Here is a 27,657-nt window from a genome sequence, read left to right on the forward strand (position 1 = left end):
TATATATATATATATATATAGCGAAAACTTTGAGCAAAGAAAATGGGTTTTCATCGGGATTCGAACCCGAGACATCCGGATTACTAGACCCAGAAGCGGATCTAGAGGGGTGGGAGGGGGGTTGCAAACCCCCCCCCCCCCCCAAAAAAAAAAAAAAAAAAAAAAAAAAATTCCGGGGGAAAATGCAACTAAATTTTACAAATTTTCAGGGGGGGGGGGGGGTAATTTTGCAATGACCTCTATACCAAAAATAGTGGTGTTCTAGATGCAAGAAAACGCCATTTTCACACACAGATTTTCAAAAATTGTTCTACTCTTTGCTCGTGTGGTCAGAAGCTATAGTGTGTCAGGTTATGTCAGGTGAATGTGTGTGTGTGTGGCACACATACACACACTATAGCTTCTGACCACACGAGCAAAGAGAGTTAAGGGTTTGGGACGAACACCGATCTAGGGCTTTCAATAGCTCAGTCGGTAGAGCACCGGTCTAGTAATCCGGAGGTCTCGGGTTCGAATCCCGATGAAAACCCATTTTCTTTGCTCAAAGTTTTCGCTATTTATTATTACAATTGTTTCTGGTCAGTTTTTCCTTCGTTATTTCAATATATATATATATATATATATATATATATATATATATATATATATATATATATATTGCAAATTGGTTGCTGATTGTTATGTTCCTTTCCAAAGCCCTGGCGAAGACTCGTAAAAAGGTAGAAAGCTTGGCACTGATATTAAAAGCATCAAAGTAAACGAACGCTACGTCCGCTGGCCCCTCCTTCCTGTCACGACTATACATTCAACAGTATTATGTATGTATGTATGTATGTATGAATGCATGTATGTATGCATGTATGGATACATGTATACATATACGCGTTTGTGTGTACGTGGGGCGTGTCATAATTATATTCATATATAACATATAGGCCTATCCGCTTGATTGTACTCAGATATTAAAGCACATCGACAAACACATCATCAACACAGATTTTATTCTGACAGGTTTTGTTTTTTCTGGATATTCAAAGCTTTGCCCGACATAGCAACAGCCATCGAATATCATAAGTGGATTCAAAGTTTTGAAATATCCTATAGTATGTATGAGATTAAGGATAATTGATAAGCCCACTGCAAGTTTTGTTCAGTGCGGTGAATTATCGACGGGTACAGCCTACAGTACCAGGCAGGTTCAATACAAACAATAATCTTATATTCAAGTTCAAGGGGTGTAGTTACCCCCTAAATGTGCACACCTAATCCATATCTGCATTCCAGTTAGCACACATTAGTTGTTGCCCCTTTAGGTTAGACTCTGGTGTAGCTTCTCTCCCCCCCCCCCCTTTTTTTCCCCTTGGCAGTCGGGAATAATCCAAGTTCCCAAAGGTGTCCACACAACAGAACTGCAAAGCAACATGCCGCTAAATACTCTCTAATGCAGTTGTTGTAATCAAAGCCAATTAAACTGCAAATAAACTTACTTAGCTGAAAATTAGATTTTTGTCGTCCGAATATCGAAAGTCAGATTGTCAAATACTTCGTGTCTGAAGTTTTTCCGTCCTTTGAAGTTGATACGGTGTTTGGAATTGACTGTAGTGCACTTTAATGTCCAATGTTCCACTTGCTTAATTGCATTTAAACTTCAAAGTCGATTTTATTGACGCTGACATTTTATCATACACTTTTCGGAGTATATTTTCCCACTTTTTTTTAATTCTGGGTAACTAGGTCACGTCGCGCGTATAAAGTCTGAAGTGGTGGAAAAATACCAGAAAACCAGAAAAATCAATGTCCGGCGACTATTCTTTTTTTTTTTTTTTTTTTTTTTTTTTGGGGGGGGGGGGGGGGTTCGTGATAATTGGTAACATTAAAGGGGAAAACGGTCTGTGTCATTATTGGGGAAAGAAATGGGAGGGGAAGGTTGCAATGAAGAACTAATCATCGAGCTTGAGGACCGGAAATTTTCACAGATATGATGTTCACCATTTCTTCAATAATGGAGAGTAAGGCTGCGCTATACTCGTATGTTGGCAATGGGTAGCTATAATCCAAATCTGGGTTTTGAAAGTTATTAGCATAGTCGAAGGAAATCCTCTATAATGAATGCGTATAATCATCGATCACCTATAAAGTCTAAAAAGTCGAGACTTCCGACAACCATCTCCCGAGTATTTTAATCGCATACAGGCATGAATATTTAGCCGAGTTACCGGTCAAAACATGGCAATGTAACTGATCCTGACGGTGACTTGAGAATGTGCATTGAAACCCGTCACTCCGTGGCCCCATTGAATAATAATGTTTCTCAATCACCAGTTGAAAATTTCTCAGTATGAGGGGCTATGACCGGAGTCTAACGTATTATAGGGCTCTGAATTCTAGAATTTGAGAGTTTTGTACACTCGCTATAGTTTTTGCAATTCTTTTCTCTGCTCTGTATCTCTTTGAAGACCTTGTCAGAAAATGAATCCGATCCAATCAGCGTTCATTAGTTACTGGCGTCGCTTAGTTTTAGAAAGGGTGAGGTTGAATTTTTTTTTTCTCTGCATGGTTACATTAAATAAAAAATCTAGAATAAAAAAGAATATTAAAAGTCGGTGTATTAAAATAAACATATGAAAAGTTTCCTGTAGTTTCTATGAAGAAATTCACAATTCGAAATGTTAAAGGTTATATATTGTCCAATTAATTGTTCCAATTAATAAATGTTCTCCTCCAAGAACCTTCTTTGTTTCTCACCCATGATCTTGGATCAACCTTTTCCACCAACATGTGCATACTAATAATGTCAATGTTTTGAATGTACAACTTTGCTTGCATTACTTGTTGCTACGTCAAACAAGTGACTGGCATGCTTTAGGCGAGCTTTCATGTATAGGCAAAGTCTTCATCATAAAACAATATATAAAATTTGATTGCGTTAAAAACTAAAACTGGTCCATTCGAAGGACATAATGTCTCTTAATGTATTCAAATTCTGCATTACTCTGTTATTTGTATGATATTTACGCGGATATCGTCACCTTATCTCATACATCAGTGTACATGCAGATTCAATTGCAACTGACATTACCGTTTTGTGAAAGCAAGCTTGAATTCGAAATTCTTTGAAACATACCCTTGTATTCCTGTTCTTTATTAGTATTTATTATTCTTACTTGGTACCGATGTCAACAACGCATTACGAGAATGACAGTTTAATATTCGTTCTTGTTTTTCGAAGATGAAATGCAATTCTGGAATCATTATTTGACCCCTCTTTACAATATAATTTCATAAAAATCAGTGTTTAACCCTAATTAGGCCGGGTTTATTTGGCTATGCTAAAGCCAGAGGGGGGCAGATTCCGCCCCCCCCCCCAAATCTCGGCCATCGGTAGTGTGCTCGCGACGAAATTTGGCATGCGTGACACCCACGTCATAATCTACAATATTGTTGTTATATACTATGCTGGACTGGAGTTACCTTTAGGTATGTCTCTGTAGTCTGGCTGCTGGTTGTGAAGTGAAGTATAAAGCATGCTGCCTTAAACTGCAGGACTGTGGTATAGCACTGGCATTCCAATGTTCATTCAGGCCTGGGCATCTATTATTCAGTTATGCTGCACTGCCAGGCAGGGCTCCTATTCATTAGGGCACTGTCATAAGATTTTTTTAAAGATCAATGAAAGTGATTAATTGTAAAAATAATCAGGTTTTTAAGGAAAACGTTTATGAAAATGGGGTCTTAATTCTTGCAATTAGATTGACGGGCAACGTCAAAACCAGCAAAGTTTAACCAACCATGGCAAAGACTGAATAAATGGCGTTTATTCCATGACGATACATTGAGGTTAAGTGCTTTCGATTTCAGTGCATTTGTTCCATTCAATTGTTTTAATATAAATTAATTTTGATAACGAATGTTCAGAACAGCTATCACAGAATTATTTGTGTGTTACATACATCCAAGGAGTTCCCATGCCAGGGAAGCTTGTTATACATTTTTGATCAGGAAACGAAAACATTTTTAATCTTTCTTTCTTGGAGCCTCCGGCATGCAGGATTAAGGGGACATCTCACAGACCGGCGAATGTTTGCGAACGTACCAAATTTTAACGAATCTGAATTTTCGTCATTTAGTTCGTAAACAGTTGCAATAGGCCCTACAGTTCGTGAACACCTGTGATCAAATTCATTCAAAATGCCTTTGCGCCAAGGGGAAAAAATGTTTGCCACAATGAACAATGTTTGCGAATTTGATTGCAACTATTGACGAACCCTGACAAAATTTAAAATTCGCTACGTTCGCAAACATACGCCGCTCGGTGAGACACCGCGTTCAGCAAGTGCTGGCAGGCTTGCTTTAATATCTGTCGGATATTCAAACTCTCACATGATTTGCGGTCAAAGCATACATCATTCGTCTTCCCAAACTCAGCATGAATTAAAGACACCTTCTTTTCCGGCTAGACATGATTTCATTTCCGTTACCAAAATTGAATTCCAATTTAGAATGGGAATCGGAAACAACGTTCAAATGTTTTGCGCTAGCTAATAGCGCTATCAAAATCCATCACCATGACGGGGAAGAGATGCATTAGAGTAGATAATACATGTATTTTTTATCAAAAAATGTGTTCCCTAGTATTCGGTTGAAAGTTAGAGCTTCATTGGATTACATGTATTTTCAGCTGTTTCGGAATTTAGGCATGCTTGACACACCATGGTATACTCTTTGGAAAATCACGTCACTTTTTATGACGTCATTTTTACAAATAGTACACTATGTATGAAATTACAGCTGTATGTCCCAATATCGCGCACTGGTTTGTGCGGCCATTTTGTGAAATGTCACATATCAACTGTGACGTCACAAAGCAATTGTGGCATTGCGCGCTGCTTAAAGTGGATTGTCACGAAGCAATAATAATTTTCACATCGCGCCCTGCTTCGTGCGACCGGATCCCACTACAGCATCACACCCACCACACGACTGCTCGTCACATATTTTCCATCTTTTATTCAAAGAAGGTTGATCCAAAATATAACGAAATTTACTCTGCCTCGTTTTGGGTTTGTGGTTAAACTATGGACCACGGTGCCTTAAATTCTAGTACTATTCACAATTCAACAGTAAAATATTTCTATTTTGGGGTCACCTTTGCCGATAGTTTTAACCAGAAACTCTAAAGGCAAAGTATATCTCTACACTTAACAACACAACAAAACAATGCAAGAGTCATCAAGATGAGACAATCATAAAAAAGTATATCATTCTTGTATCAAAAATAATCACACGTATTTTCCGTAGGCAGTATGGTACACGTATGTGGTCATAATCACAATCTTCATCGCAATGAGGGAGCATTGCCTCATGAGTCCCCCCCCCCCCCATTGCTATCAAATCATTGTCAAAAAGGAAAACAGTTTCAAATTGACACAAATTGACACCCACGTAACAACGGGATAAATTACTATTCTCCACAAATGTTCTGTTTGTTCGACTATAATTATCTATTATGTCTTTCCAAATAGTTTCGTTCATCCATGGTACCTGGTCCACCTTCATGGTTGCCAGTGGTGTAAAAGAGGACCCCGCCATTAACCCCAGGGTTGCTTGGTGCCCCTTTAACCCTAACTAGGCCGGGCTATTTAGGTAGTTGATAGAGCCGGGGGGGGGGGGGCCTCCCAGGCCCCCCCCCCCCCCCCCCCCCTCCAGATCTCGGCCGTCGACCGCGCGATCGCGACGAAAATTGGCACACACATTGCCTATGATGTAATCTAAAATACCATGAAGTTATTTTTTCAAAAAATCATCATTTATGCTAAATTATGCTAATTTATGCATGATGATGCATAAAATCAGACTATTTGGTATAAATCACAAAATAAAGCTCAAAACAGGCACATTTTTTCGTGTAAATATTCTTTTTTGTGTCCTTAGCAAATGTAATGAAAAAATTGTGATATCAGAAAAAATTCTTAAGTATTTTATTGTTTTTTGGAATTTCTTAAGTATTTCTCTGTTTTTCGACTTTATGTTTTTCATTGTTTTTTTAAAGAAATTTGTCCGCGACATCGCTCCGAACAAGAAAATATGTTATTCATTGATTTTAATCAATAAAACACCAAAATAATCATGCTTTTATGAAATTTACCTGTAAGCACAGTTTGCATTGAAATTGTACACGAATTAACGTTTTTGAGCAATTTTTGGTCTGACATGCATGTACATATTTATGCGTAACTTCGGAACCACACGCCCGGGCGTCGCAACTTTGGTGTCAAAAGATGCGGGAGACTCGAAAGAAAAAAGTCATGAAACGTCGCGGCGATAGCTTTTTGCGATTGCGATACATCGCGCGGAACGTCGAGGGGGGGGGGGGGGGGGGGCCTCCGAGGCCCCCCCCCCCCCCCCCCCGGCCTAGTTAGGGTTAAGTATCTGGGTCATGGGGGGCATTGTGGGCAACCATCTTGATCAAGGATGAACACACTCTCAGCGCGATTCGAACCCAGGACCTTTTGTTTAGTATCAAGTCTTATCCACAAAATCATAGTGGCTATTTCAATTTCAACTTGAGCAAAGGAGTGTAACTTCCCAGCGAGACTCTCGTGGGGACATTACCACAACCATTTGGCTAGAGTTCGTCTTTCGTTTCCGCCGTGGTCTTTGTGAATATAAAGCCGTTGTCTCTGACAATCTTCGCGTACATCCTCGCCGACGACTTCGGTTTCCGCGTCTTGGCAGGGTCGTTGAAGTCGACGCCGTACAGTCCAAAACGGTCGCCATAACCGCGCGTCCATTCGAAGTTGTCCATCAGTGACCACGCAAAGTATCCTCGGAGGTTGACCCCGTCGATGCGTGAGGCTTCAAACAAGCAAGCAAACAAACAAACAAATAGTGTGTGCAGAACTCGATCAGTCCCGTGACTATCATTATGCAATCTGTGTTCATACAAGAGAATGTTTCATACGACAGTGACTGTCGTCAATACTCCTCTCACCGAGTGGTGGCGCACTTGATTATTAAAGGCGATACTAAGATGAAAAGATCAGAAGAGCAGCCGCTATGAGCATTGAGAAATAATCTCTTTGATAAAGACAGACTTGTTCTGACAAGAGATGGCGCTATTATCATGGTGTCGGTGTGCAGTGCCTTTTCTTTCATAGTTTATGTCATTCGAATTCACTTTAGCTATTTTTTTTTTCTTTCATTCCAATCAGAATACAGATCAAATTGTTTTGATTGAAGTTATTTCTAACCTGGCACAAAAGAACCCAAAGGCGAGATTGCATGAGATACTTTACAATAATATCAGTATGCACAATGAGCGCGCATTCATTTGATATTACTTTTAACCCTCGTCCCAGCGCAGCGCAATATTATTTCGGTTTGATGGGGAACAGTCTGATATACCAAGGAGCTTCAAACACACTTTATACATCGAAACTGGCGGGGTTTCCAGAAGAGTGAAACGCAATATCCCAGCACCGATTCGGTCTGGCAGGTACATCATTATCGCTTAACATAGTTCATTGGTAACACTTACTTTACAGCGTTCATGTAAGCGTAGCTGTAATCAGTCGCTTCTTTGCAATGATAAGGGAATAAATGAGGTAAAGTCTTGAGGGAAAAGAATAGTGCTGACAGTAAAAGCTTATCCCGCTAGCAAGGTAATCATACGCGAGTTTACGAGCAATCGTTTGAACGGTTTTCTAGTTTTCTGTTTCCGATTTTGTGTTTTGCCTGTGTGTGTGTATGTGCGTGCGTTTGTGTTTTGCTTTGTTATGTTGAGTTCTGTTTAGTTTTGCTATTTTTTTTTGGGTGGGGCAGAGGCAATTGTTTTTGTTTTGGGTTTTTTTTTAGGAGGGGGTGGTTTGTTTATGAATTTTGGAGGGTGTTTCGTGTGCTTGGGTTTGTGTCTGTCTTGCCAAAATGGCAACAATAATGATTGTTTTAGAGGAAAACTCTTTCGTTTAAATTTGGATTTGTTTGGTTTCCTCTTCCGCCACCCCCCCCCCCCTCCGTTTTTGTCCCTCTTTTTCATTATGACATTCCCAAATTCCCATTATTACATTCCCACATTTTGTGACTAAACCATCTGGAAAGAGGAGAGGATGAGAAGAAGGAAGGGGATGGGGATGGGGAGTTGAACGAAGATAAGACACACCTTTGAGGGCCTCGTTGATGTAAGCAGTGAAATACTTCGACCTGACGATGTCATCTTTGCCCAGCTCTTCGTCCGGCTCGGACACGCCATTCTCCGTGATGTATATCGGCACGTCCCCATAGGCGCCCTTTATCCGCCCCAGCAGCCGTCGCAGTCCCCACGGCACGATCTTGGCAAGGCATGTTTCAATTTCAATCTCAATCTCAATTTCAATTTCAGTTTTAATTTCAAATTCAATTTCGACACGTACATGTATTCGCATTTCTAATGTAAAACGCATGAAATGTAACAAAATAAGATAAAAACAGAGTAATACGAAGCGACGTACTAAAAGGTGGGTCCCTCCTTTTATTGTGATTGCTTTTACTTTTGGATGTCTCAGCCATTTCAAAACCAATTTTCTTCAAATAAACGTTGAATCCATTTTGGAATCACATGCTCATTCATATTTCATGAGAGGTCTCCCATCATCCAACCAGAAAATGTTAGAAACCTGAAGTTAGGTCTCAAGCAAAACTATACGATCCCTTTAAAGAGTATACTATTCTAAAAGGAATTCAAAGTTGTTTTTGATAAAAATAGGTTTTCTTTAAATGGCGGTACCCACCTTTTATTAAGATCTCTTGTTTTGGATATCTCATTTCAAAACCGATTTTCATCAAATAAATTTTCAATACTTCATAGAATCATAATAATATGCTCTTTCATGTTTCATTAGGGTTTCTCATTATCTAAAAAAAAATAGAAAAAATAAAAAACCCTATTTTAACCGAAACTGTACCATCCAATTAACGTCATGACCTCAGATGTTTCGCCTTACTTTGATATAAGGTGTAGCCGCCTCAGGCCAGGAGAGATCTGGGCCGATATCCACACCAATGTCATCGTGAAGGTACGGCTGTTTGGTGTCGGCCGGGTTCTTGTGTTGTACGTATCTGTAGGTTGAACATCACAAGTTATGCTGTCATGCATATGCCTCCAGACCGTAGCAGTAAACTCGCTTCCAGTAATTCTGTCTTGTGCGAGTCGCAGTTCCAATACGATTCAATTGAGTTATTTGTCTGCTTTTCCGTTGTTTCCTTTTTTTCTTGGCTATAATTCAGCTTAAATGAGTTGAAAGTTTCTAAATTTGACTGATTTGCCGTCACTGGAGTCATGGTTCACTACTGCAAGGCTTCAATATGCCGGTCACATGATGGAAAGGGAAGAAATCTTCAATTAAAAATACCCCTCGGGATAAGACAGAGCGTGATCTGAGTGCATGTGCAGCCAAAACCGGGGCAAGTTTGTCCCCTGAGCAATCCCATAATGCAACTAAAACGCTGCTCTGCGCATGGCACTTAAGTATTGGCGATACCGAGAATTTTTCGGCTAGAACGAAATTTCAATAATATGTATATCGATAGAAAATTGCCGGTCCCAAAGACTTCGTTATAACGCAGTTGCCCGCATAGCTTACCTGCTAGTGTAGTGATTTAGGGCGAAGAAGTCCGCCGTGCCCTCGATCAGCCGCTGCTCCTCCGCGGTGAAGGCGGGCAGCCGAGAGGCGGTGAGTCCCTGCTCCCGGCTGCGGTTGCCCACGAACTCCTTGATGATGGCGGGATAGTCTCCTGTATAGAGTGCGGGATTCACAGACAATGAGGTGTAAAGAGAAAGTCCAGTCCAAATATAAGTTAGTCTGAGAGGAAAGAGTAATATATTACGAGTTCATTGGCATGATTTTGATCGGAAATGGATGAAGAATAGGAAGTTATAACATTTTGAAGTTTCGCTATTCTAGGGGGAAACTATTCTTGAACAGTCAATATGAATATGCAAATGGAAAAGTGAGCATGTCATTCTCTCAAAACTTACCATAATCTAATAGTTTGACCTGAAAATTTGGCAATTTCCAGTTTTTTCATTCAAATGTAATTATGCCCGAGGCTCAAATCCTCGCATATCTAACGGATCACTATTCTGAACTTAGTCAACCAGGAATAACACCATATTTCAGAGTCCAATGACAGAAACATTGAATTTTCGTCATCTTTTTTTTTTTTTTTGTACATGACCAATGAAAAATTGTGAGGGTATGATATGGTCAGCTCTGGACATTTGCATATTCATATCCACTGTGCAAAAACTGTTTTGCAGAAATCAGCAAAACTTCAAAATGTCATAACTTCCCTATTCATCTGATTTCAGCCAAGTTTGAAAGACTTTGGGCTGCATCAAGGAATTATCTGGATCACGTTACCATCATTAAAATTTTCTTTCGTCGCATGTAGCACTCATTACGGAAAGGAACTTTCCATGCGTGAAAGTCCGTCTTTTTCTTCTTCTTCTTCTTCTTCTTCTTCTCCTTTATGGTTGCACTTTGGTTTCATTGTTATTGATGGTTGTCCTAATTTGTTTGCTATGTTTGGGTGTTTTGTTTGCTATGTTTGGGCGTTTTGTTTGCTTGTTTGCTGATGTCGTTGTTGTTCAGTCTTTATTATCCTTCACACACACTGAGCTCGTATATCCTCACCGTTGCCGAAGACGGGATTGGCTGGGAGACCCAGGTCGAACTGCAACGCTCTCTCCGCCGCCTCCACGTCCGCTGCCTTCTCGCTGGCCGGTTCGAACCACGCCGCGTTGATCACAATGGATATTTTCCCGCGCTGTCCAGGCCGGTACTTGATGTCGTACGTGTGCCACGCGCGCGCATGGGCCTTCAGCATGGTGTGAACGACGCGGTAGGCACCGTAGCCTGGTCGCTTGATGCCCGGGGCCATAACACCCTCTTCGTAGCCAAGAATGGCCTCGATTTTTGGCTGGTTAATGGTGAACCACATCCTAACCTACATAACCAAAAGAGAAGAATTGTTTCGAAATTCGTTTCTTTGTATGAATGTAGGTCGTTCTCATCATATTTGTTTGTTGGTTTGATGTTGCTGTCGTTGTTCTTGTTATTGTTGCTGTTGTTTTAATGATACATTAATAAAATTGTCCCGTAACATCTTTGCGAGATCTATGAATCCGACTGACATCATTGAAATAAAAATGCATCCATTTATATGGCTTCTCAAAGTGTATTTTTGTCTATTCATTTTTCCCTGTAGTGAATCTCATGTTCCTTCCTGCCACGCATTCTTCAACATAAAAAAAAAAAAATCAGATAAAAGTAATAGCAGGCATAAGAGTAATTCGAGCACCTTTACATCTTTAACCTTGGTCTTCGGTGAAGCGCCAATCTACCCTTTGAGAGTCTCAGTGGATCAATTAATTACATACTGTACCTACTGTTTCTGTGTGTCGCGTTTAGTATCATGTTTTGTTTCTTTGTTTTCCTCTCAGCTATTACGTATTGTCATTTCCTTTCCGATTCACGCATCATATTATATCAGTACTCATCCAGACAGGTTGTTATGTAATTCTTTTCCGCAACCCGTTGAAGAATTAAAGTCCCGAGTATTCTCGGGCAGGGGTACAATGAGAAATGCGTATTATTGGAAAATCAGTCCGCCCTCAAGAGGTTGAGCTACACAGCCATTCTCTCTTTCTCTCTCCCTCTCTCTCTCCCTCTCTCTCTCTCTCTCTCTTTTTGCAGTACTGGCTATGTCGAGTGCATTGCTATTTCTTGTTGCTGTTGTTGTTGTTGTTTAAATGTGACGCACCTTGTCTCCGAATTCTTTGAAACAGAAGTCTGCGTAGTCGTTGAAGTAGACTACCATCATCTCGTTTTCCCAGCCGCCGATGTCTTGGAGTGCTTGCGGTAGATCGCCGTGGTAGAGGGTGACAGCCGGCTGGATGCCCGCTGCCAGTAGAGCGTCGATCACTGTGTGGTAGTACTTCACTCCGGCCTCGTTTACCTTGTGTGACGCAGGAGAGAAAAAAACACACAACAAAACTAGAATAATAGTCTTACAAATCAGACTCATAAGTTTTAAAAACACGTCTTTCGTTTATTTTCAGCGACATTTCAAACCATAATAACCATAATGCTTTTATCTATCTATTTCATCAGGGATAAGTTCACTTTCCCGTGCGAGTGTAGAGAAGTTCTGGTTTTGGTGCTTTTTGAAGGATCGAGGACAGTTTACAACGAACAGTTCTCCTGGCACAAAAAACAACAACAAGAAGAAGCACCTGGTTGTATTCTAAAGACAAAATGATTTTTACTAAGTTTGAGAGACATAGTGATCAATCCTTTTTTGTTATCGATGCAGCTAAGATTATCAACAGTAGTAACACCATTATTAGTTTATAAACTGCTGTTGTTGTAGAAATGGCTTCGATCATCATGACGACAATGACATACTACTATCAAATATTTGTTATAATCATCTCTATCGTCATTATTTACATTTCAGGTCTACATTTCTTTTCTTTTTTTTTGTGAGGAGGTGCAGTAGTATAGTGCACTCCCGTTATAAAGAACACCGTTCTATCTAAATTTCGGTTACAACGAAATAAAAAATCAGGCCGCAACATTATCCTCTCTTTGTTTGTTTTTTATTCTCTAATTTTGGTCGCTTGTAACAAAGTTTTGCTGCATGTATAACGAAATGAAAATGCCGGTCACGAGGACTTCGTTATATCGGGAGTTCACTGTAGACAAAAAGCTCACGAGGGAGGCCCGACTGACCTCCTCGGTGAAACCTTTGGGGAACATCCTCGACCAGGAGAAGGAGAAGCGGTAGTGAGACACGCCCAGCTCTGAGATGATAGTGACGTCATCGGCGTGACGATGGTAACTGTCGCAGGCCACGTCCCCGTTTGCATCCTCGTGAATCTTGCCAGGAATATGTGTGAACACGTCCCAAGTGGACGGCCCTACGGGACAATGGTATATCATCGAAACTAATAATAGGAGAAAGCGTTTTGCGTTTGCACCAGCAGCCATGACATTCAAGAACGCGTGCCATGCCATCGTTAGTCTAAATTATGGTGTTCAATGTCATGGGGAAGGTTTCTCGTGTTAGCGAATGTGACATGGATGCAAACGCTTAAAATTAATGTCACAATGCTGTCATGTCCTTCGTAGAGAGACTACAAACTAGAAATAACGTTGAAGAGGAAATTAACAATCAAGAAAGGAGCAAACACATGACATTTCAGAAGAGCATATTATAGCGAAATAATTCAAGCACCATGGCTGATCACAAACTGACAATGCATGCAAACAAGATAAGCATGAAAACATACGCCACGTCTATAATCCTTTACTCCATACTGCATGCAGTGTGAAAAAAAAAAATCTCGTCCACGTCAGCATTCGTTTACTTTGAAAATTTAAATTAAGTCAAACCAAATTAAATAAAAAATCAAAATATTGAATGACAAATGAAGACAGATCACGCGATCAGATAAAGACAGATCAACACCAAAAATGACACATGAAACATTAGGTAGGCCCAATTGCTAATTTTGAATAAGACACAATCAGAAAGATATACAAATCACTCTTGAATTGAATTGTACATAGCCTCTGAAAATCAAGTGTTATATCATTCTTTCAATTTACCCTTTCCATCCTCGTTCCACCCGCCTTCGATCTGGTAGGACGACGTCCCCACGCCCCACGTGAATCCCTCGGGAAACTCGCCCTCGATGACGGCATCGCGCTCGGGGTCGTTGAACACGTCGCCGAAGACGAACAGGGCTTTGTCTGTCGCTGCTGCTGCTGCGGACGGTTGTACACAGGCCTGGAGGAGAAGCGCGAAGAACGCCGGGATGAAGGGTCCACCGGTTACCATGGTGTTCATTATCCACTCCAACAACCTGTTTCACGGGATGATTATGAGAGACAGAAATATAGATTTAGAAAGATGGCGATAGTTTGAAAGAGAGGGAGGGGAGGGGGAGGGAGATAGGGGAAAGGGAAGTAAATCGGATCGACACCGTGCGAGTTGAATAACGTGCAAAGCAGATCTCAAAATGCTCTCGCGCTGTCGCGCTCGCATGAGCTCGCTTCACTCGCCCGTTATAGCAATCATACAGCGAGAGGGCCTTGATGAAAGGCTACATGTATGGCAGATGCGAGTCGGAGAATTCGGTGCTGACCTTTGATTCCACTGTAGGGCCCTATAGAAATTAGTACATGAATATTTTGATTAATGTAAAGTGCAGTACACTGTACATGTATTATATCAAACTCTTCTATATAATTCTCTGACTGTATTTACACTAAAAGAAGCACGCAGTGAAATGCGTGTACAGGTAATCAACGTTCAATCATAATGAGTTGATAGTCTGCTGGCCTTCTACGCTTCCGTATTACAAGATCCAATTCAAAATGCATGTTATAACGGCTTGCTATTTGTGCTTGTATACGTGAAAAAGAAAATTGAATGGTATACAAATTACTGCTACGCAAGGGGGCCAAACACACTTTATAACGCGATAAGCAAACAGGTACAATGTGTAATCAACGTTCAATCATAACGAGATATGAAACTCGTCACACTGAAGACGAGTTAGGTGATACGCTTGGGGTCATCAGATGTCGGTCATCCGTGATCGACAAAGAAAAGAATGTAATACAGAACCTTGAAGTTCTAATGAGATACTTAGTTGAACTTTTTTGGGCCTACATTATTCAGATCACATTTGTTTTTCTGTCACACAAACTAAGTGGAAATTCTGTGCGTGTGCGACTAAGTCGATTTACGGACTTTTTGAGTACTTACAGTGCATAAACTTAGACCCCGTTTACGGTGCGGGGCTGGGCCGAGCCGCGGCCGAGCTGCAATCAAGGACAACCTCAATTGCGAGGCCGAGCCCCGCAATTTAGTCCGTTTACACTGCCGGGCTCGGCCGCGCTTTTGATTCGAACCTTTCAATATTTTGTCGTAGTGGCGCTCTACCCTTTTAAACAAACGCAATTTGGTATTGTCTGGTTTTCAGATCCTTTGCCAACTGAATTCCGTGGCGACGAAGTCGCCGTTCGGGCAAAGGCCTTTGTCGAAGGAGAAAATCCTTTGCAGGACAAAACCACCTTAAACTATACTAGTTTTCGACGTTGAAGTAGTTAATATCCTGAATAGCGAAATAGTACAGGCGAGGGTTTGGAAGCCAGACTAAAATTGGCCGCGCATTTAGCCCAGTTTGCGCTTACACTGAGAAAAAGGCCGGGCGCGACCGCGGCTTGGCCGCGGCCGAGACCACCTCCAGAGCGTGGCCTAATGCGAGGCCAATTTTGGCCCCGCATTTGGCCTTTTGCGCGTTTACACCGAACGCGGCCGAGCCTCGCACTGTAAACGGGGTCCAAGTGATCCTCGGCACGTACAAATAAAACATGACAATTAAGTGTTTATAACCATCCTGGCTTTAACAGTGGCCTTTTAAAACATGACCTTTGACCATTATTTACATAACCAATATGACTCCCTCTAATCTTGCTATCACAATGATCAGTTCAGAGAGCTCTTACAACTATATACAAGCCTGTGAGATTTACCAGCAGTAAAACCAATGAAGCCTCCGATACAAAACAGGGGATATAGAGCAAGTGAGTCTGTTTACATGAGAATGTGATTTATCCTGGACGAAAGTGATACCTCAATTAAAGAGAAAAGGGCAAAACATCACCTTTAACCATGTAACTATAGGTCTCCTCCAACTAAGAGTACACTTTGAACGTAAGCTTATACGTGAATGATAATTTATGACGATCTCACGTGATCGACACACATTCAAAGGGGACAGTTAGAAGTGGAAGGAGTGCTTAATCGTGTCATTAATTCCTAATCAATGACACCACTACTTTAGGCATATCATAATTTCTCATCTAAAATCAATGGCCTATAGGACTCATGCACCATTACTTGTATCGTGCATAAACTTTGTTTTTTAAGCTTTGAGTGAAACGTGTCATAACATAATTCTGTAATTCCATCAGCAGTGATCGATATAATAAAGAAGAAAGATATATCACCGTATTGAACGCTTAGAACCTAACGGGGGGGGGGGGGGGTATTATAGCATGATACTCGGTTCTTTACTGCCCAGATGCCAACAACACCCATCACCCACGGCTACGCATAGAGAAACAGCCATGGCGAAAATAAAACTTTGCTTTCTCGTAGGCAGAATGACACAGAACCCCGTCAAACACACTTTTATTGGCAGGGATGGGCATGAAAAAGTGTATTACTAATACTAAACAGCGTATGCATTCCATTCATGTGGCGCGAGATACCTCTATAGCAACATAAAGCCTGTCTTCAACTCCGTTGGTCGAACAATGGCAACCTGAAATTTCAAAGAGATGAGCGAGACGCTATATACACCTGGCCCAGAGTTAATTTATTCAGTTCTCATTCCTACTTTAAGTTGGGTTATGCTATTGTAATCATTCCCATCTGCAGTATAACAAAACCAAAGTGAGGGAAAAGGGGAGAGAAAAACGAGAGGTGGCAAAAGGAAAACTGCATGCACAACTGCAATCCATGTCATTGCGTGTGACAGGTGAAGCAAATGTATTAGTTGTTATAGCAGTGGTTTATGAGCATAAACTGGCAAATAGACAGACAATGTCAAATATAAAAACCATCAATTTAATGTCAGAGAAGATGGTAAACAAGATGCATTGAAACTGTAACTAAATCGCTGCTCTTCTACTCGATCACGGAACGTCTAACTCTATATTCAACAAAAAACAAATGTTAGGGGAAAGAAACAAATTTAGATATAACATTCTTAAATTAAAAACAAGAAAAAAAAATGTCCACGTCAGGATTAAAAAAAAAAACGCCGCACGAACATGCATTATATTCTAGATGGGAATACGGTCTTGATGCAAAGGTCCAATGATTGTCTCATTACTTTAAAAGCAATCTATGGTTCCCTTACCATCACCAGTACCACACCACAATGACGTCTCTAAAATCAATGGTAGCACATTTATCATTGCATCATGCATTAACTCCCTTTGCCTAAACTACCAGTGGAACGTGTCATATTATATTGCGTATTTCGATCAGTAGTGATTGACTTTAAAGAAGAAAGATGATGCAAAAAATTGAACGCTTACCACATTGCTTATAGGGCTATTCCAGTTTGGTACTGATCTGTTCTATTCTCCCAGATGCCAGCAACATAATATCACCTATGGCTAACTAGTGAAACAGCCATGACGAAAATAAACGACAGAGAACCCCGTCATAATCACTACACTTGGAAAGGTGTTGCCCGAAATTCCTCATTATGAAGCAATATCAAGTCACTTCCTTCCCTGCCTGTCTTTAACTCCGTTATTTGGTCAAACAATAACCTGGAATTCCAAAGAGATAAGCGAGACGCCATGCACCTGGACTAGAGTTAATTAATTCAGTTCCCATTCATGTTAGTTATGTAAACGAACACGTTCCTAAATATCCTGCTACAGTATAACAAGAACAAATGAAGAGAAAAGGAAAGAGAAAACGAATCGTGGCAAGCGGGACACTGTAACAAGGGGAAATTTACAACATTAAGTGTGACAAAATTATTGAAGCAAACCCAATCTCCAAACTCCAATACAAAGCAAGGGAAATAGAGCAGCCGTGTTCACGGGTTACGTACACTTGATAAAATAATACGATAAATGACATCGGAGTAAAGCTGAACTGCCGAAAAAAAAAGAGAGAAAAAAAAAGAAGAAAGAACGGATAAAAGTCCTGCGGGGGTCGAACCTCTCGCCTTCCGGTATGGCGTTATGAAGAACCAGCGCGCTAACAGATTATGCCACATTGCTGTCCTGAAGATCGAGTGCAAAACTTAAATGTAAATACTATTGTGACAGTGTCGACTTGTGATGGCGCTATTCAATTTCTCACAAGTGGCAGCGTGGATTCGATCAATATACAGTTGCAAAGAAAAATTGGGAATCGTTCCGTACAGATTGCATTCTCATTTTCAGTTTTAAATTGCAAAATTGTCAACCTGATGAGGAGATTTGAAAACATAAAATGCATGATTACTAAAGCTTATTGTCTAAACTACAACATATTTATGTTTCAGAGGAAATGGAGCAAAATCAGATGAGGTAAAGGTGCTTAAACGTTGTCAAGTCAATGCATGGTTTAAAAAAAAAAATCACCTCCCATAGACATAACACGTAAACTTGTCTGATTTTGAGTCTTTACCTTTAATCACAATTTCTAGTGTGATGACGTCATCATATTTCAAAACCATCACATGGACTTGAAAGGCAAATGTTCAAACTGCAACATATCTGAATTTGGGATAATATTGAGCTTAAACAACAGAGATACGAGCAAATGAATGTCAGAAACAGTACCTCAAAAAAATCAATTCCACTTTTTTCATCTAAAATGACGATATGATGACGTCATCGCGTTTTCCTGGCAATATTGATACCAGGAATGTTATTTACAATTCATATACTTTTGTAATATGCAATAGAAATATAGGGTCAACGGACGATTTAAAGAGCCATGGCGAAATAAACAAAGACATGTTTTTTCACTATATTTGCAGAAAGACGCGCACGTGGAATTTCAACTTTGACGCCAGTGCATTCCTTTGTTATAGGTCGAAATCGATCGGAAATCAATGGATATTGTTACTCAAAGTATCAGGAATCCAAATCAGTCAAAAAAATTGCATTTTCATGTTGCTTACGGGCTCTGCGCGCGGAATTGCGCGGACGGACGCGCACGCGAGAAAATGTTTGAAACGCTAAAAATTGTCTGAAACTTCGAGATTTCCCATTGGGAAGTCGTTTTGAGCCTTTTAAAATTTTGACGCGCGCTTACGCGCGCGTAATGATGACCTGTGTAACTAGCGTTAAAAAGTAAGATAGAGCGTGACCTGAACTTCATGTCCACCGAAAATGATACAGAAATGACATCTAGTTATGAAGTTATGATCGATCATGTGACAAGGTCCGAAAATCACAAAATGGCGCCTAGATGACGTCATAGATATGTTACTGTCATGAAAACCTTATTGTGGCTAGATTTTGTCATGAGACATGTTGACTGAAAATGTCATGTTATTTCGTTATGTCATTCTTGAGATATTGACGACACAAAATTGTCCAGAAAGAAAGAAGAATAAAAAAAAATAAAGAGAGATTTTGACAATCACAATAGGTGATACGCTGATAGCGTATCACCTAATGAGTTCACAGTCTGCTGGCCTTCTATACGCTTCTGTATTACTGTAGATCTAATTCAAAATGCATGTTATAACGGCTTGCTACTTGTGCTTGTATACGTGAAAAAAGGAAATTGAATTGTATACGTGAAAAAAGGAAATTGAATTGTATACAAATTACTGGTGCGGAAGGGAGCCACACATACAACGCGATAAGCAAACATCCAGACCGACAATGTTCAGAATAATCAGAAAGTACATGTAAGCACGAGTTACCCTGCACGCCTGTAGAAGGCGGAGGGGTAGTAAATGAGACAATACACAATATCTTTATCATACTACGTGCAAGACGTGCCTTGGGATATAATGTTGATCTGTCTGCATGCAACAATATAGATTGTGAAAATAAAAATATGAAGGCGAAATCGCGCAGCTCTGAGTAGAAAGTAAAAGCGTTCTCCTGATATCTCAGTATAGTGTGCAGATCAAAAACCCTGTTTACTAATTCATTTAATTTCATATCACAATCATACTTCATATTTTAAAGTTATTAATACGGCCTATACCGCCAAAACAAACATGCAAAATAAGTAATAGACCTTTATCTATAGACCCGACTTGACTTTGGTAATGCACTCCTATTTCAGCTACCACAATCTCAACTTTCAAAATTCAGCAGCTCGCATTGTTACAATGTACCCTTACTCACATTATCCCTGTTTTGTCCTCATTCCATTGGTTACCCGTTGAATCTCGCTTTGTATTTAAATCATTACTGTTTGTTTTTCATTGCATACACGGATCTGCCCCAGAGTACACTGTTAATTTGCTGACATTTTATAATCCCCTCAGATGTTTAAGGTCATCCGATTGTAGATTGCTTGTTGTTCTAAAAACGAAGAAATCATGGGGGGATCGGTCATTTGCACATGCTGGACCTTACCTGTGGAATCAGTTGCCTCAAGCTATCCGCTACATTTCGAATGTTGACCCCTTTAAAGTTGCCCTCAAGACTCATTTGTTCGTAACCGTTTTCCAGTAGAATTGTATATTATGATTTTTCTTTTCATCATCATTATTGTGTCATTCATTTTCATGTGTATGTTTGTGTAATTATTTTTGTACTTCATAACTCACTTTTTCTACTGCGCCTTGCGCACGTTAGCTATGTGGAATTGGCGCATTATAAGTGCCCCTATTATCATTATTAGTATTATTATTATTATTATCATCATCATCATTATTATTATTATCTATGACAGTAAATACCACAATCAAATTTGGAAGCAGTTAAAATTAATTTCATATAGATACGTTTCCCCTCAAGATATAGGTAAAGTGACTCTTGTTACGCATTCATTAAGCCGAGTATACACGTATAGGAGAGTTATCTGGGCATTACTGAAAAATAAATCACTTCTACTTTACAGGGTGCTTCGTTACAAATGACATTACAATGGCACCATAAATGCATGCTCTCTGGGATGACAACAAGTGTTGGAGCAGTGGTCACAGAGGGAATGGTCACGGAGGGAGTGGAAGAATGACATTAGAAGAAAAAAAAATACCATTGCATGCTCTATTTTGATTAAGAGTTTTCAGTTGCTGATAAGCTAAATAAAAACACATCAATATTATTCCGAAGCAATTTATATTACACGTATCACCGCCATCATCAACATCACCGTCACCATCAATCTCCGTAATAGGAGTTCACTGTGAAATCTTGGCAGGTCTGGCACTGGAAATGACCCTACGTATAAAGGTCGAATGTCTGAAAAGCATTCCCCCATCCCCACCCCACCCCCCAGCACACGCACACGCACACAAACACACACACGCACACAAACACAAACACACACACGCACACACACACACACACACACATACACACACACGAATTACAAACCCCATTCAATCAGTGAATTCGAAATACAGTGTACTGTCCTTTTCACTTCGCCGTTATCTTTAGAAGTTCAGCAGGAGGGCACACAATTAATGACAACCAAAATGTGCATCATGCGCGGTCGAACAGCCTATAATCATTATTCATATTACACAAAGCATTACCAAACGATATAGGAATGCTTATTAAGGAGTCGAATTTTGAATGAGCCTCATAAACTACTGCAGTTTTAAAGGAGAGTAGTAATGTATATAAACAGGGAGGTGGTGGAAAGAGATTTGTCCACCTCCATGCCATTGATCCCATGGTGTTATGGTACCCAGCAGATCCAACTACAGCTGTATGCGTGCAGCGTCACCTGCGTCCACAGTACTGCACTGTCAATGTAACCCAATGTAGATTTAGCGGAAAGTAAAGCACTCGTATGCTATCGTTGGAGTAAACGCTCTACAAACATACACACATACGAGAAGACCTAGGAGAAGAACAATGTACATCGTACGTGCAAGGTCCATGTTTTAGAGGACAACCTTTTACAGGCTGAGAAGCCCTCTTCTTTCGCAGCAACACGTATGCGTACACTGTGTATATGTGTGTGTTCTATCCACGCCGGGGGTTCCCCTACTCAAGGAATGGGGGCCCACGGTAAAATGTTAATCCACGGAGGACTTCCATAACACACTACAAGCACAGACGGATATTATTGCAGAAAAGTCTAAGTTTGCCAGCCCCCTCTCCCCCCCCCCCCCCCCCCCCTTTCATGATATCGCTGCCGTAAAAGCCACTAGCAAAGATTCTACACTCCATGTAGTGTATAGGATCTTTGGTACTAGTACACCGTACTAACCTGCAACTTGCAGCCTGATCCAGAACCCGTCGCACAACTCAGATACCAGTAGCTACGAAGTAGCCCTACATTGGACAGCATGTAGAAGCAAGCAAATGTAGTAACTGCAGCAGTTCGGTCGCGTTCCAGCCGCGTAGCCGGTGTACAGAGCTCAACCACGCATGAAGCACTGCAGATACACACATGAGTATGCTACACAGGTGCATGCACTTCACTGCCACTGCGCTTGAACGGTTACTGCGGTATATAATAGGGTAACCAGGGATGGTATCTTCCCACCACCCTTGGGAAACCACGGTAGAAGGAGGTAGGAGTGTCTGTCACGTGGTCTCTTCCCCACCCCACCCCCACCATGGACTAATCATGCCAAATAAGAAATGAGTGAATGAATAGATGACGAATTCATTTAATTTTCATTCCCTTTTTTTTTCAACAAAACATGTAACACAGAACAAATCAGGAATTATGTCATAGACATATAGAGTACATTAGACTGAGGGAATGATAGTTACCAACTAGAGATCTCTGAATACACGTATACCGGCAGAATGCTAGGTTCTTTTTAGAGAGAGAGAGAGAGAGAAAAAAAAAAAGAACTGAGGAGCCCACTAAAATGCATGCTTTATATATTTGACCACGTAAAAGGAATGAATGAAAACACAACTACATATAAATACATAAATAAAGACAAAGAATAATGGCGACATAAAAAGGTAAATCAAATGTATATGAATTAACATGTTTATAGGACACAGCTAACAGAACAAGAAATGTATATGCAAACATACACACGCACATATATACATATTATTATCATATACACATTAAGAGAATCAACGGAACGAACATCTCTCTCATAAGATTGAATACATTAACAGAACAATAAAATCAGTGGTCATTATCAAGTATCTGTGCAGACTATTATACAAAAACAATATAAAAACTGATAAAAAAAAAAAAACGTTAAAAAAATCCAATGTAGCCTAGTATCAATTAATGTTTATCATTTTTTTACTTTCATACATATTAAGACCTTGGGGGGGGGGGGGGGGGGGGAGGAAGCTACTATATAGGAGGGAATAGTCAAAAGGCCAGGAAAGAAGCGACCCGTGCGTCGACGACAAGTGAACATCGCGCGACATGAAAAACAAACCAGAATACGTAAATCTCTTTCGGCACACGTTGCTACCGCGCTTTTCCACATAAAAATACATCGCTCATCAGCTTTATCTGCAGTTGTGATGTGATGTATTTATGTCAAGCGTCGATCTCTCTGCCACTCGCCAGTGGTTTTGGAATAGCTCCATGAAGCAAAATTCTTGTGTTGTTATGTTTTGTGCTGTTTTTGTTTAACACCTGCGTATCATCGAAGTAGAAATTATCCCTTTCCTGCTTCTCACTGTGGTTCATCGTACTATTTCTAAGAATGGTTGGATTACTAAAGGCTAGCCTGAGGGCAGTGTTTGCCATCAACATTGGTGAGTATGATAACATAATCACAGTCACGTTTAACTGGTTTCCATTTGAAGACAGCGAAACTGCGTGATTCAAGCGATCAATCTCATTCTCTGCGGCCAAAGAAAGAAATCATCTTTACTGAACCAAGGCAATGCAAAACTTTACTCCCATTCTGCGTAAAAAGGGCAAAGAGGTGTTCAGAATGTTACTGTTAAAGTACAAGAACGTAAATGAATCATTAAATTCTGCATGCTTTCAATATATATTATTCAATTCACATACGCTGAAGACAAAAATAAGTTTGAAAAAAAAAAGCTTATAAGGACAATAGGCCTATTCTCTTTCATAAACTAAATAAGCCTGCTTAATCAATTGAATGATCTTATAATGACCATCTACTTCTTGAGTTGTTTATTTTGTTTTATTTTGTTCTGCTTTGTTTTGTTTGCTGTTTGTTTGTTTCTTACAGAGGAGGTATTGTATTTCTTGAATTTTTTACAACAATCATTTTAGACGAATGTTTGTTCCTTTAAACCAATAGCAGAGTGGTTAGGCAAAGATTTATATTTATGTTTTATAATTTATATTTTCTACTGTTTGGTTAAATCGTTGTGCTTCTTTCATTTAGGTCATCTTACGGTTCAAATCCACAACATATCAAAGATGTCTAAAGCAGATAAGGTAGAATAAGATGCATAGAATAGTGGAAGTTTCATGAAATCAGGCGTAAAATGAGTAAGTTATGGAATTTTGTTTGCGCATGATTTCACCGAGTATAATCATACGATTTTGGTCGCAAAAGCAAAAAAAAAAAAAAATGAAAAATTACTCGGAGTGATAACATTACCTACAGTTTCTCACGTGCTTATCTGTGCACAGAGAAAAAAATAATAATTGTATGAAAAATCACGTCTTTGTTTAGCATTTTATCAACTACTCACTTTTTCCATCTAGCATCAGTTATTGTTGTGAGTTTTTGCATGACTAGAATAACGTGACGTGAGGGTATATATTTTTTTATCTATTTTATTTCAAAACGAAATTTTATATAAGAAATATATATGTTGATGTACTGGTCAACTGGAGACTTGTAAGGTAATGACGTAATCGCTTCCCTAATTTGCATAACTACGTGACTGTAACTTATATCACTGATTTGCTTAGTTTTTTTGAGGAAACATTTGAAATAGAAAGATTCCGTAATTTTCTTCTCTGGAGTATTTTAAACTCATATCACTCTTATCAAAGACAAGTTGAATTTCGTCGAGAATTGCACCTTTTACCATTAAGTGTAGTTGTCTTTTTCAATACGTGGTGTGTTGTGGGAGAGGAAATATTGTAGCTGCGTTCACCCAAGAAATCAAACATCTAGGAGTGATTTGACCCTGAGGCTTTTGTGCCTTTTAAGTGCTGAGAAGAAAGGTCAGGTAAAGATACATGGGGTTCCTTTCACTGACTCTGGAGTCTAAACTCACTGATCATCGAGTAGACACTGTTTTAAGAACTGAGGAGTTAGTCTAAAGGTGCAACGATACCAAAGGAAAATATCTGACTTTGTCTTCTGCTTCCACGCCTGCTCCTTTCTTTGGAAAGAGGGCAGGAGAGGGGCTAGATTATGAACACATTGCAGGGCGGATCCAGAAATTCTGTAATCCTTAAGCTGAGAAGCAAAAAGAAAAAGGGGCCTTTTTAATAACATGTGTTTTCGCGTTCCATTTCTGGGTTTTATCAGCTGACAAACAAACAAAAAATAGAAAACAAACGGGTCGCACACGCCCCTTTCTTCTTTGTTTTTTAATTCTTTTATCTAAAATAATGATAATAATGAAGGGGAATACCGCCCGCTCTGTGCGCCATCCCCCCCCCCCCTTGTACAGTTCCACCACTGCATTGCCGAAATTCAATTGCTGTTTTAGTATATTATATTCCGTGCATGATATGATATAGCCGGCGGTTTGTTAGGTGGAGCTGCTGACACAACTTGTTCAGAAGTGTCGAGCATGAGCTGTTGTATGACCACTCTGAGCAGTGGAGAGACGGTTTCCATGGTACCGAAGTTGATGTCTGAAGAGCAATTAGGAATGGTGGGGCACCATCCACTGCTTGAGGGGACCAGGAAGAAATACATTTGCGTGGCAGCAGGTAAGTGCCACTCTCGGCATATACAGATACATATCATTCATTTACCCAGTGAAATTTATAAATACCGGGTGTCCCAAAAAAAGCGGAACGGTGGATTTTCAGTACCTTGCGTTCTAAAAGTTATATATTTTTTGACATCATTAGAAAGAGCATCTTCCGCAGAAGACATTGATACCAAAATTATTAAATTTGGTTCAGTACTTTTTATTCTACGCCAATTTCTGAAAATGCAGTCATTGTCAAATTTCGCAGGATTTTTGCGACTTACGAGATAATAATTTGAGTGCGACACGCGATCCATACGGTGAATATTGTGTAAGCTCGGTGATCAATGTCAACAAAAGATACAGTTTTCACATTGGGCACGGGCCAGGAAAAAGCAGTGTGTGTGTGTCTGTGTGTGTGTGCGCTCCCAATATGAAAGTTGTATCTTTCGTTGACATGGATCAACGAGCTTACACAATTCACCGTATGGAACGCGTGTCGCACCCAAATTATTATCTCATAAGTCGCAAAAAAAAAATGAAAATGACTGCATTTACAGAAATTGGCGTAGAATAAAAAGTACTGAACCAAATTTAATGATTTTGGTATCATGGTCTTTTGCGGAAGATGCTTTCTCTAATGATGTCAAAAAATATATCACTTTTAGAACGCAAGGTACTGAAAATCCACCGTTCCGCTTTTTTTGGGACACCCGGTATAGAAACCCATCACTCCTGATTAAAACCAACCATATACTGTGTGGGTAAATTGGTTCTGGATGAATGCTTGCTTGAAGGCTGAAAGGGACGGTATAGTTTTTATTGAGATGGCGATTCAAGTTTTCACTTTTTATGAATTACTTACAAACCACGCAGATATGAGGTTTAAAAAAAAGCTTACAATTTTATGAGGACTTGAATGTTTATTTGGTTAAAATTGGGTTTAACATTCACAAACAAAGAGGTCCTACTAAAAGGTTGGTCCCACCTTTTATCATCAACACAACACTTTGTTTTTGCCTCTTTTCTTTAGCAAAATACCTAAACGTTTGATATTTCCTATAACTATTTTGTACTGGTAAGTTTCTGAATTTGTACTAATTTTCCATTTTACTTATTTTCTTTTATGAGCAAATGCCATTACTTTCCTCTTTTTGGGTGTAAATTAATGTAAGCATTCAGGACTAACCATTTGTATATTTAACAAAATCATCTTGGAAGTGTTCTGTACATCCTTTTCTTGTTTTACCATGTGATTTTTGTGGCTGTATAATCAGCATAAAATGACAACATGTTTATGTTCTTAGTTTACATATGGGTGAAATTATTTCATGGATACACTAAGAAATGTCCAATATTGGTATCGTTTAAAGGACGAGTTCAGTTCAGAATTTAGGGATAAAAATGTAATGAGTGTTCGTTCATTGTATTGCACGTCAACGCTCGCAGTCTTTTAAGAAATTAAAACAAATATGAAGTTTTCAGTTTTAGGTGTTAGAGAAACATGGCGTAACGACAATCACTCCATCCTTTTTTATACTAGTAACATTGATTGAAATTCGGTTGTCCATTCTGATAGAAAATGCGGACGAGGAGGCGTAGTCGCCCTGTTCCTGTCACACTCGTAGACTCGTTATCTGAAGTATAACGCCTGATTTGATATACCATGGAAATCAATTAGATTGCACATGTGTTGAAATTGATATGGACAATATAAAAATATAATACTTTGCGAAATATACAGGCTCTCTAATAAAGACAGTACTTTATTTTTCGATGACTTTGATTTTTATTAAGAGCTTATCAATCAAGTAAACAATAATAAAATATGGACTTTATGGGAGATTTTGATATTGATAATTATTCTAAAAATAAACTGTGCAATTTTTGCAGATATTTTTGCAGGCAAACGTTTGCAATATCGCAATTGACAAGTCTTCAAGAATTTTTAGTAATACTTGCATTGATACAGATTATTCGATATCTGATCTGTGGCCAAGTGATATTTCTGATCATGTACATTATATTTTTCATTTGTGAAGACACACGATATTCATATTATGTTAAGCTAGCAGAACGTATGGAGAAGCGC

The 27,657-nt window shown here is 39.6% G+C and overlaps 1 protein-coding gene and 1 non-coding gene across 2 annotated transcripts; one reads left to right on the plus strand and one right to left on the minus strand.

Moving 5' to 3' along the window:
* Positions 1 to 455: 455 nt before the first annotated feature.
* On the plus strand, positions 456 to 529 carry Trnat-agu (transfer RNA threonine (anticodon AGU)). Its single transcript has one exon. It is a non-coding gene; the product is annotated as a tRNA-Thr (tRNA).
* Positions 530 to 6,416: 5,887 nt separating this feature from the next.
* LOC139730484 (cytosolic beta-glucosidase-like) lies at positions 6,417 to 22,029 on the minus strand. The gene is made up of 9 exons (XM_071641325.1): positions 21,982 to 22,029; positions 13,650 to 13,906; positions 12,771 to 12,958; positions 11,800 to 11,994; positions 10,671 to 10,983; positions 9,618 to 9,768; positions 8,979 to 9,093; positions 8,159 to 8,327; positions 6,417 to 6,855 (listed from the first exon to the last, which is right to left on the minus strand). Exons 2-9 carry the CDS (start codon positions 13,888 to 13,890, stop codon positions 6,626 to 6,628), a joined length of 1,602 nt encoding a protein of 533 aa, XP_071497426.1. The 5' UTR covers positions 13,891 to 13,906; positions 21,982 to 22,029; the 3' UTR covers positions 6,417 to 6,625.
* Between the last annotated feature and the right edge of the window lie 5,628 nt (positions 22,030 to 27,657).

The sequence above is a fragment of the Diadema antillarum genome, unplaced genomic scaffold (genome assembly GCF_040938485.1).
Source record: "Diadema antillarum isolate AM-2024a unplaced genomic scaffold, OU_Dant_1.0 seq00000316_RagTag, whole genome shotgun sequence".
In the NCBI taxonomy this organism is placed as follows: Eukaryota; Metazoa; Echinodermata; class Echinoidea; order Diadematoida; family Diadematidae; genus Diadema; species Diadema antillarum.

Coding starts and splice junctions, on each gene's coding strand:
- LOC139730484 (XM_071641325.1), bottom strand. CDS start 13,890: ATGAACACCATGGTAACCGGTGGACCCTTCATCCCGGCGTTCTTCGCG. Junction 10,984..11,799: donor TCAAAGAATTCGGAGACAAG/GTGCGTCACATT, acceptor TTGGTTATGTAG/GTTAGGATGTGGTTCACCAT. Junction 6,856..8,158: donor CATCAACGAGGCCCTCAAAG/GTGTGTCTTATC, acceptor GCTTGTTTGAAG/CCTCACGCATCGACGGGGTC.